Genomic DNA, 12,602 nt, shown 5'->3' with positions numbered 1-12,602 from the left:
TTCAGATTTGCTTGATAAATCACATTAAAATATATTTAAAACTATTCATTTAATTTTCTAACTTTTCACAGCGGTACTTATTTAGTATTTACTTTTTTTGTACTGTATTTTTGCTCAAATAAATGCCATATTGGGGATATACATATACATGCATGCATACACACACACACACACACACACACACATTATATTAGATTTCTATATTTACATACTGGATATGAAAAATTTACTAGAAAAAAATTCAAGTTTGCCACCCAGAATTCCCACAGTCTGGTGTCAGCAGAATGACTCCAGCATGGTGATGGGTGATTTATCACATTGGGTAAACCCCCCACCCACTTCTCCCCGCAGAATGAGGACATAAGGGTGATTTCTGTAAGGGCCTCAGACTGCTGTGCTCAGCAATTTAATTACGGTGTGTGATATTTACATGCTTTATAAGCCATATGTCTATATCTGCACACGCTAGAACATTATAAGGGCAAATGAATGTTTGCTGGATGTAAACTGGATCCCTTCTAGAGGTAAGTATTGATGGGTTTTCAGCAGTACTATTCTTTATTTCATTTTGTATCTGAATGATAAAATGTAATTCAAACAATAAAATCATATGGCATCAAGTTGATACTTACACATGCTCTCTCTTCATGATTGGTCAGCTCTTTCAAGATATGTTCAACATGGGCAGGGCTTATTCCGACCTCTGAGAAGCCTGATAGTCTGTCATACACCATGTCTAAATGAGCTCTGACCTACAACATAGAAGAAAACAAATTATAATTTAGAATTACACCTGGTTTTAAATAGAACATGAAAACCATTTTTTTACTATTCTGAATTGTATAGGTATTTAATTGAATAATTAAAATGAATAATTTTAATACTTTTATAATAATCTGTTTATCCAATATTGTTAACTACAAGTAAAAGCATTAAAGAATTTTAATTTACTTTTAACCATTAATTAATCAAAAAAAAAATTGAAGTTATCTGGGCAACTACAGTAACTGACATAAAATAAGAGTTTAAGTGAATGTACTAAAATTACTAAAACAGAAATATAAATTATACATTAATATAAAAAAACGAATAAGACAAAAAAGCAAATTTCAAAATCATTAAAACCTAAACTGCCTTTAAAATGAAAAATGAAAATATAAAGCCGGTTCAGCATATTGATAATATCTATAAATGTACATGAATAATACTAATAAAACACTGGTTTATCAATGCATCACTACTGAAAACATTATTTAGCAGATATTTAAGATGCACCAGTCGGTGTCTCACCTCCCTGAAGTTCTGCTCAAAATGCCGCAGATCTAGACATTGCTCTAGCTTGGTTTGGTGCTTATCCCAAAAATCATCAAATGCTGTTTCAGTCTCATCTAACTGACCAAGCAACCTAGAAACAGAGATGAAAACACTTCTTGAGTGAAGGAATACTTCACCCAACTCATCTACTTTCTTCTGTGGAACACAAAAAAAGAGAAGTTTAGAAGAATGTCCAAGCTGCTCTTTACCATACAGTGAAAGCTTGCAAACTGTATGACATATCACAAATGAAGTACAAATGTCTTATTTTGTCATCTGAAATGAAAGATGGCTTCTGAAGTAAAAATCCTGGCTGCTGTTACAGCTCTGAAATCTCATGCTGTGTGTTTGACAGTACCCATAAATAAAAACCTCAAACAAATATAGCAGCATCTACATAATAAAGGCTGACAGCAGGCGCCTGTGGACATTAACACACAGGCACGTATCCAGACCCCAGAACGCTGCTTCACTGAAAGGTCATGCGAGTAGAACTGGATTTCAATATGTTCTTGTTGGTTAATGCTCTTTATATGTGTGTGTGTGTGTGTGTAGATTTGCTGTATAATCTTGACCAGGTGAGTCCTCTTGTTGTGCACGCAAAAACACTGCCTTGAACAGCTTAATAAAGGGCAGAAACCAAACAAGGACACGCAACAGTCTGCTGATGTACTGTAGCCTTCTGGTCTCTCATTTTTGCATTCCAGCACGGTAGATGAGATAGTCTCACACACACACACACACACCTCTGAACAGTAGCCAGGTTCTCCAGTTCATCCTGGTTCATGGTGTAATCTGGATCTTTCAACAGCGGCTCATTGATGCTCTCCAGCAAACGTGATCCCTGACAGAGAGCGATCCTCAAGTCCTCCTGCATGCGCAAACACACACACACACACACACACACACACACACACACACACACACACACACAGTGACATTAAATAAACATGCTATTCAGTGTGAATGATGAACATGAATTATTTATGTAAACTTTAGGTTTGTTTATAGCTTACAGCCATCTGAATAATCCGTGTGAAATTATTTATGATCTTGCTGGATCCCTTATTAAGGACTATGCACTATACTGGAACAGTACATTATATAATTTTTTATCATCTAAATGGTGTAAAATGTATCTATATTGTATATAATTATTTTGATTTTTTTTTAATTGTATATAATTGCAATTGTTTTTACAGGGAAAACAGTAATACTGTGAAATATTACAATTTAAAAGATTTTCTCTTATTTTAAAACATATTTCACTCCTTTAAATTCAGTTGATTAAAAGTGACAGTAAAGAGATTTATAATGTTAAGAAATATTTCTAATAAAAAAAGTAGCTCTTTAGGCCTTTTTTATTTTTCAAAGATTCTGAAACTAAATTATGGTTTCCACAAATAGTATTAAACAGCAAATACTTTTCATAACTGAAAATAAGAACAATTTTTTTATAATTGTGCATTAACTTATTTCTGAAGGATCACGTGACACTTAAAATTAATGGCTGCTGAAAATTCATTCTGCATGGTAACAATAAATACACCAACAATAATAGTTATAATAATTTAAATCATTTAAATCAGTATTTTATGTCCATTTATATACTTATTTGTGAAGTAGTTGTATTTTAGCAGGATAATGTACAATCTAGTATGCTGAAATGAAGTTTTACACGGTTCCCTGACCTTCATTTTGTCCTTCTTATCCGTGTGGAGGGTTAGAAGGTTAGACGTGGCCTCAACATCATTGGGCAGCTCTGTCTCCGCCAGCTCAGTCCCAAAAGACTGGAGAGTCTGTGCCGTTTTCTTCACCATCAGAGCAAAACCTTCAATGGCCTACAGGCACAACACAAACCAAGAGACACCACACCAATAACACAATCACACTAATGACCGAGTATGCAACAAATAAAAAACATCCACATGCACTGCTAACAAGTGTGCTGTACTTAAATCACAGCCGCCACAGATCAATACAAATCAATTACTGATTACTTGAAAGCAAGTCCACAAATGGAACGAGAAGAACGCCAATTCATTTGCTTGAGGTGAAGACTATCATCTTCCTGGAAGGCTTGCTTGTTTAATACCACATTATAATGATGAAGCTTTTAAGATATGTTTGGCATTTATATGTTATAGCATTCTGAATAAAGCAATTTGTCAATTAGATCAATTAAAATCTTTTAAAATGAGTGGTTACACTTTAGAATAAGGTTCCATTAGTTAATGTATTAATTAACTTAACCAAACAATGAACAATAAATGTATTACTGTATTTATTCATCTTCGTTCATGTTAGTTAATGAAAATACAGTTATTCATTGTTAGTTCATGCTAATTCACACTGCATTAAATAATGTCAACAAGCTTAACTTGTATGCATTAGTAAATTTTGAAATTAACATTAACGGTAACACTTTAGAATAAGGTTCCATTAGTTAATGTTAGTTAATGTATTAATTAACATGAACAAACAATGAATAATACATTTATTACTGTATTTATTCATCTTCGTTAATGTTAGTTAAGGAAAATACAGTTATTCATTGTTAGTTCATGTTAATTCACAGTGCATTAACTAATGTTAACAAGCACAACTTTTGATTTAAATAATGCATCAGTAAATGTTGAAATTAACATGAACTAAGACTTATAAATGCTGTAGAAGGATTGTTCTTGCTTAGTTCATGTTAACGAAAGTAGTTAACTAACATTAACTAATGGAACCTTATTCTAAAGTGTTACCACATTAACTAAAATTAATAAATGCTGTAGAAGGATTGTTCTTGCTCAGTTCATGTTAACTGAAGTAGTTAACTAATATTAACTAATGGAACCTTGTTTGAGAGTGTTACCAAATGTTTTTCATAATGTTACATAATACTTTTCAAATAAAATCAGTTTGAACTGTTTTCAACACTTAATAATAATAATGTTTCCTGAGAGGCAATATAGCATACAAGAATGATTTCTGAAGGATCATGTGACACTGAAGACTGAACTAATGATGCTGAAAATTCAGCGCTGCGTCACAGGAACAATTACATTTTAAAACTGATTAAAATTTTAATATCTCACAACATTACTGTATTTTTTTTAATGCAAACTTGGTGACCTTTCAAAAACATAAAAAAACTAAGTCTAAATAATGCCAAACTCCTGGTCTGTACAATTTGTATTTAATTTATTATAATTACTGGGTATTGACACTAAACCTAATCCTAAGCCTAGACTTAGGCTGCATTAAATTCAAATAGTAACCATATATCACTCAGTATCTCAGCATGTTTATTCATTCGCTGCATGCTTTATACATCAAACCAATCCTGTGCACACTTTTCATTACTGTGGTCCACCCATCACTACCAGGATTAAAACAGGAGTGTACTCACGGTGCGGTGTGAAATCCATTTCTCATGGCAGTAGTCCTGTGTGCCGCCCAGTTCCTGAGTGAGCTGTGTGCGGTCGATGTAACTGTGGAGCTCAGTCACAGAGCTGAGCATGATCACCTACACACACACACAGTACATAATGTAGAGCACTTCACTTATGTGAGTGTATTATACATCTCATTACGCTCTTCATTAACCACATGCCTTGTGTGAGTGCTTACCGGCACCTTCATTTTAAACTCATCCTTGTTTAACTTAAAAAAGATGTCGGAGATTGTCCGCTGAAAGAGTGCTGTGGGTCTCAGTACCAGCACCAGCTGCAGGTTGCCTGGGAAAGAGCCCTAAAAAACACACAAACACAGGACACTAAGAAAAACATCCAACTGTCAAGCCAAATTAAATCTAACCCTGCTTCTTGAACAAGGGAAGGGAAGGAAAAGGGGAAAGAAAAAGGAAAGGAAAAAGGAAAGTGAAATGGAATACAATACAATACGATGTGATATGATACGATACGATACAATAATAAAAATAAGGCTTTTATGGCTCATTAAGCATGATATACTGAGAATATGGAACTCATACTTGGAGGAAAAACACGTTTTATTCAGAAAATTATACCAAAATATGAAATTCATTGCAGATGTTGTTGTTTATGTGTCCAAAAAGTGAGATGAAATTCTGATAGCTTGTAATGTAAATCAATGAGATCTTTATAACAGTAGAGCAGACTACTTGCATAAAATGACTTGCATAATACTTACATAATATATAAATATCAGTTGTCGCTCTATATCTCCCAAGAATTTGTCTCAGTAAGATAATAAGATGTTGTTTAAATGGTTATTTTTATGATCAAATATATTTTCATCATGTTTTTTTATTGAGGGGGAAACATAATACAATGCAGTGCAATGATGACTGAAAGACTGAGATAAATGTACCTTAAAAACCTGATGTGTCATATAGGATACTCACATTTTGACATGATTTTTAAAAAAATTATGCTGTATAATCAAATAAACAAGAGTTGCTTAAGTCCAGCAAGTGTTTATTTTGAAACATTACAAACTATTTAGAAGTCACTCTTACATTTCCTCATTTTTTTTAAACATTTCACAAAGATCACAATCAAAGTGCGCACATCCAGCAGGCTAAAAACATTTCACAGCAAAAAAAGACACATATACCACAACCTGAAATAGGATGTTTTTAGATTTATAATAAAAGGTCTTTTACTTTCTAGAAACTATCAATCAGACGACAGAATGCATGTAGTAGATTGTGCACAACGGGTTTTCCTGCAATTTGTGATCATTTTGAGAATTCAGAGGCCTTAAAAATGTGTGTATCAAATATGATGCAGCAGGCTTTATAGGGTTAATATCTAGCGTATGTTAGTGAGCCATCGCATTTGACTGGTACAGCCTCCCTCTCCCTGTCTGCATCCACACACAGCATCTAGATTCTGTTGCCATGACAACTCCGTTCCTTGAGAGACTAGAAAGGCTAACAATGGTCTCACATGTGCCTCCCCGAGCTCTCTTTCTTTCTCAAGTGAATGCATGAACACACACACACACACGCCTCTCGTGGACTTCTTATGTTTACAGTCTCTTCATTAAAATGAAAATCAATCCGGAGCAGTGATGTTCTCCTGACAGCAGCTCTGTCTCAGCGTGACTGACGGTGTGTTGGTCAGTGAGCAGTGAAGCAGAAACAAGAGGCTTTACAATGTGACACCGAGAGCTGATTTAAAAACCACTGATGCTGCATTAATATTCATCTATTCATTAATAATGACCGGTGAAACACATTTAAGTCAGGGTTATTCAGTCAAATCTTTCATATTTTTGAATTTTTTTTTTTTTTTTTGCTCAGCAAGGATACATTTATTTGATCAAAAATATAGTAGAAAGTATAATATTGTGAAATATTACTACAATTTAAAATATTTTTTATTCAACTATATTTTAAAATGTGATTTATTCATCATCTGTGTTGTTTTTAAATGTGCTATAGAAACAAATGTTGATTCGACTTTTTATTATTAATGTTGAAAACGGTTTAAACCAACAAACAATTGAATTTATTATATAATTTATTTGAATATCATTTTGTAATTATTAAAGTCTTTTCAAATTAATGTATCCTTGCTGAATAAAAGTATTAATTTCTTTAAAGAAAATTTGATACGGTTTATTTTAATGGTACCTTGTTACAGTGTAATGATACATTTAGTCTTAAGTATTCAATAATATTATATTATGGTACTATTAGGGTTTGGCTTAGGGTTACTTGCATGTAATTATGCATACTTTATTGCATTATAATAGTAAGTACATGTAACAAGGACACCTTAAAATTAAAAGTGTTACCAACCAACATACATTTAGAGGAGCTGTCAAAAACAAACATACACAAAAATAAATGATTATTCCATAAATTATATACATTAATAACACAGTTCTCCTCAACAAGCCAGTGTAGCAAAAACAGTGCTTTTAATCCAAGGCCCAGTATGTGATGCATTAACATTCATTTAAACTGAATTTCATTCAATTTATGTTTCAAGTGCATCGTCACTGCATCCAAACACAGCCAGCTGCCAGTTACTCTGACCACAGATTTACAGTGCTGAGATTTGTCACAAACACTTGAGCCGTCCCAAGAATCAAAATCACGTCCTTACAGAATCTGCCAACATGAGATCGTCCTCCAGTGAGCTGATCTCACAGTCTGCCATGCTGAAATGCCTCCAGATCTGGGTTTAGGAAAATGTTGCCCTGCCCCCCTTTTTTCTTGGACTCTGCTGTTGTTTGTTTTCATTTGCGTTTAACAATTAGCGAAAAGTGAGATTCAAGGGCTAACAAGAATAATTAGCATGCCAATTGGACATTTGTTTGAAGACCTCAACACACATGAGAGATATGATTAATTAACCTCAGACCTGAAATGCAAAATATTTGGCACATAACTCATCACACGTGTAAAAATATTATTTCTTTGTATTCTTTGCATTCAATGTCCAAAGCAACTGTCAAATTCAAATGAGCAAAAGATTCTCCATAAATAACGTCCATAAAGACACACTCATGTTTGACAAAGGGGACTCCTCAAATTGAATTCTGCCTTTATATTACCATGACAATATCCCGTTCCTCTGATGCAGATTGGCCATGCTTGTCCCCAACAAGCAGGCAATAACCGAAGCGTCGCAGGGGTCGGCTCCGCACACAACAGGAAGTCAGAGAAACACGCCCCATTATTGAGTCCTCCATTAAAGCTCATTCAAGAAGATGTGTCCAACACAGCTCCTCTTTTAGGAAGCTTTAGTAAAACGCTGTGTGGCTGTGATTGTATTACACGATTGCCTTGGGTCTCTCATAAAGACTACAATTATAAGATAACATACCAGTGGTCTCCTTTAGTTCAGAAATGAATTGTACTCATTGATATAGACAATGCAGACACACACCCTATGTTTTCCTCAATATGAAAAACATTTACACAGAAATCTGTCCTGCTCATTAATACGATGACGTTGATGTTGCAGTGAATGTGGTCATCCTCCCTTCCCCCATTCTCACTTACTCACGCCTTTATTATGTGTGTGTGTGTGTGTGTGTGTGTATAAGACTGCAGTGGGTTTGTCTGCCCACAGATTTCAAAACATTGGTTTTTTTGTAGCTCATAATGAGGGTAATATCTAGAGAGCATGCTGATGGCTCATAATGGCAAAAAAATGGAAAAAAAAAATGTGATAAATATTTTATGATTGCAAATTGTATTTAACTTATCAATTCTGATTTATTATGCTTTTAAAAATATATTTTATATACACACATATATATATATATATATATATATATAGAACTGGCGAGGGAGGGCTTTCTTGTCCCAGTAAGGAGGCATCCATTTTATAGGAGTTAAAATTATAATTTACACTCAATACATTATAATTAATGCATACTGTTTTATAATGTATTACAATACTGAGGTGCAGATAATTGGCACTATTTGCATTAAGTAGTATTGCTTTAAGTAGTATAAATAGCCGACAATACATCTATCACTATGAACATATGCTTTCACAAAGTGTAAATAGCATCTATCGTTATTTACACTTATAATAATAGCCGCTGCCAATATATAAATTATGATTTCTATTCATTTAAAATATTTAAAATATAAATGTAAAACAAATGTATATTGTAATACATTCAAATGTAGACTCAAATATATATATATATATATATATAGCCAAAATATCAAAAATAACATCAGTAATAGACAAACAAACTCGTTACACTTTCCAAAAATGGAACAGGGATATTACAAGATATGGAGAGTGAGAACAAGTGTGAGACGAAGAAAGGAATTACTATGTGCATTTATGGGGGTTGTAACTCTGTGTTCTCCTGGGAAAGCCGTGTGTGTGTGTGTGTGTGTGTGTAAGGAGGTAGAGAGACTGTGTCTCTAGGGAACAGCTGCCACGGCACTGATATACCACAGACTAATCAGACACGTGGCACGAGGAATTCAATTAATACACACACACACACACACACATACACACACACGCACGCACATCTCCAGTCCATACACTCAATGCATTTTCTAATTCAATACACACAATGCAATACATTTTTGGGTTAAATTGGATAGTAAAATGAGCCACACAGCAGAGAAACACAACGCTAACTCATCAAGGCGTATTCTTTCCAATAAAAAGCAAGGGATTTGAATCCCAGTGTCCCTGATGCTCATCTTGGTGACCTTTCACCTTTCATTTGTCACCTCAGGACTACCCTCATGCCCTGTGTGAACATCAGCGTTATGTACAGCTCAGAGTCACAGGTGAAACGCCTCCTCATCAGCACGCTTCACTCTTAATAACCCAATGAAGTGTGTCCCAGACACTGATCACTGAGAGAGTTAGCGCCAAGGGAAAACACAGGTGGAATAAAGCAGTTCTTTAATCACTAAAATGTTCTTTGAGGAACCAAAAATGGTTCTTTTATGGAACCTTTATTTTCAGATGCTTCTGAGTGTCCATAAAAACTGATCCATAAAGTCTAGGAGAAGGACACATGAAAAACTATGGATGCTTTCTATCCTTTCACAGCTGATGTCATTGGGCAGACACTATCCTGTCTTTCAACATACGAGCCTCTTAACAACCTCCCTCGAGACGTCTCAGAGAGCAGAAGGGAGATAGCCATCAATGCTTTCAGGTCAAATAAAGGAAATATTTAGCGGCAGTAAAAATAACGGCACCGTAATAAAAGACATTTAAACACAGCTGGTCTGCAGGCTGAAGGGCGAGATGAAATGAGAGGGAGGAGCATATTAAACCTGTTCTGTTGACTCATCATTTATGAATCATTTTGGAAACAATAATTAGATGATTTATGCTGTAGATATGCTTCTGAGTAAAACCAAATCACATTTACATTTAATAATAATAAAATAAAAATTACATAAAATGTGAGTTTTGAGAAGTGTATGACAATGATCATGAGATACTCACATGGACTTATATGCAAAAAAGATAAATATTTATTTGTATGTGTGTGATGGGAGGATCACTGGTCATCCATCGCAAATATTACAAGGATAGTGCAATATTTCAATTTAGCTACATTGGGGAAGATGTTTATCTGTGCCCAATTATCATACATTAGCATGCATTAGCACACATTAAAATTTCCTAAAGTGAATTAGATTGGGCCAGGCGGAGACTAGTTCCGTCAGACTTCTTTGTTCACTGGTGCATGTTGTAGAACGCACAAATCTAAATGCAAATCAATTAATAGTTCCATTTCTAATAACAAAAACAATAATTGAGTGTGTGCACAAGGGATGTCCATGTTAAACAGAAATGAAGAAACTGATGAACACACTTGTAATTATGCCCTAAATGAAATACATTAAAGACATCATTAACCAATCTAACACCGAGCACAAGCACACACAGAAATCAACATTTCCTCCATGAGATAGAAATCTTAAATTTGTGAAGCAACTTTTTTTTCTTTTTTTTATATGACCTATAAAGACCACAGCACACAATGGTTAATGTGTATGTTAATGGGACTTTGTATTTTTGTTTTGATTTCAGACACGTGTAGGAAAATCTCCTCCAGCCGTTCCACACCAGCTGCACTGCTGATAACCATTACCAATCAGCCATATGTGCTCTGACGGAGGATAGAGGAAGAAAGAGTAGATTACATGCTTGTGTGTGCCAGTGTGTGTGTGTGTGTGAGCAGAGAGAGAAAGAGAGAATGAGAAGAAAGGGAAAAAAAGAGGAGTGAGAGAGAAACTATTGTCTACACAAAAAACAATAAGGTACAGCAGGGTAAAAGTTTACTTAAAAAACGAATATTTTATTTTTTCTGGTCACGTGATTTACAGTTACAATTGACTATTGATTTAGATTACAGTTCAAAATTGTAATGTTTTTTTTTTACAAATGTTTTTGAAAGGTTTCCAAGGCTGCATTACAATAAAGGAGTAACACTGTGAAATATTATTACAATTTACATAACTTTTAAAATAACTTCAAATAACTTTTCTATTTAAAATATAATTTACTACTGTGATGCAAAGCTGAATTTTCATTGCTCCAGTCTTCAGTGTCACATGATTCCTCAAATCTAGATCTTTTTTGTGGATATTCTTGCCATGCTGTACTCTTACTGTTTACCTGCAAACATTATGGTAATATAAAATGCAGTTGGCTGGACGGTTGAAAGTAAAATGAAGAGGAAGCGAGAAGGACACGAGGCAAAGGAAGAATGATAACCCTGTTATTTCATTACTGTCAAACCTCCACCTCATTATGGCTACAAAAAGAAAAATTCCACTCTCTTCTTCAGGTGCAAGAAAATCCTGGCGTGTGTCATTTTTCTAAACTAAAGTAGGTTTGTGGGGTAGCAGAATAAACCTCTCCATCATCAACACACAAACAGCAGAGTAAAACAGTCTATACAACAGAATCATGTACAGTCTGTAACAGATCTGATGTCACTAAAACACCAAAGTCTGTCATTCAGAAAGATAATGGGCTGACATGTGTTAGAGCACTTTAACATACAGTCATCATATTAAAGTGAGCATCTACAGACTATACAAATCACATAATTAAATATAAAGTGCATGTTACTCATTACTATTACTTAATACTTACAGTAATTATTACACTATTAAATGGACACTAATTGACCTGAATTAAGTGAATAATTCATTTAGTCCCTAAAGCCACTTTACATTAGACCAGATCTCATATTTCTAACTGTCATGCACAGATAAAAGCAGTTATTACATGAGACAATAAACAAGCAGTCCAACTGCTGCAACCCAACTTATCAGTTTAGTGGGCTGTGTTTACCAAACAAAACTAAGTTTCATATGAACAATTTTATTTAACGTTAAGTTTATTAAAAAATAAAACGACTGGTGTCGGACACACTTTAGAAACACTTAAAGAAATTAATACTTTAATCCAACAAGGATGCATTAAATTGATCAAAAGTCAAAGTAACATCTTTTCAACCCCAATTTACAGCATTTGTACTAGTGAAACGTACACTATGAAAGTGCAGTATGAAACGACACATTATCAGGGAAAGAGCCATTAAATATCATCTTATGTCCACCTCGAAGTCCTCAAAGCCTACAATCCTCACAACACAGCACACACTAAATTTGGGCACATTTTGGGCATCAACTGTCTCCAACTGCTGTATTAAACACAATACAAGTTAATAAATAGTGCCAATAATGACACTAACAATAATGAAACTACAAACGTCTGTTCTTTTCATAATTTCTGCTAAGCGAAGACAACTACACAGTTAAGACCAATATCAGTACTCGCTTTGCT

General features: G+C 34.4%; 1 protein-coding gene across 5 annotated transcripts in view; it reads right to left on the bottom strand.

Annotated features, from left to right (window-relative positions):
- The window catches only part of LOC113074081 (guanine nucleotide exchange factor DBS-like), a 59,228-nt gene that overhangs the window by 16,232 nt on the left and 30,394 nt on the right, over positions 1-12,602 (bottom strand). For all 5 annotated transcript variants that reach the window (XM_026246793.1, XM_026246796.1, XM_026246795.1 and 2 more), the window contains exons 5-10: positions 4,936-5,055; positions 4,715-4,831; positions 3,006-3,155; positions 2,061-2,185; positions 1,291-1,405; positions 633-752 (exon numbers count right to left, since the gene is read on the bottom strand). In XM_026246793.1, coding sequence (XP_026102578.1) covers positions 633-752; positions 1,291-1,405; positions 2,061-2,185; positions 3,006-3,155; positions 4,715-4,831; positions 4,936-5,055 — 747 coding nt within the window. The remainder of the gene's footprint in view (positions 1-632; positions 753-1,290; positions 1,406-2,060; positions 2,186-3,005; positions 3,156-4,714; positions 4,832-4,935; positions 5,056-12,602) is intronic.

Source organism: Carassius auratus, unplaced genomic scaffold (genome assembly GCF_003368295.1).
Source record: "Carassius auratus strain Wakin unplaced genomic scaffold, ASM336829v1 scaf_tig00013616, whole genome shotgun sequence".
Taxonomy (NCBI): Eukaryota; Metazoa; Chordata; class Actinopteri; order Cypriniformes; family Cyprinidae; genus Carassius; species Carassius auratus.
Note: the sequence above shows the minus strand (reverse complement) of the source record. Positions and strands in the feature narration are given on the sequence as shown.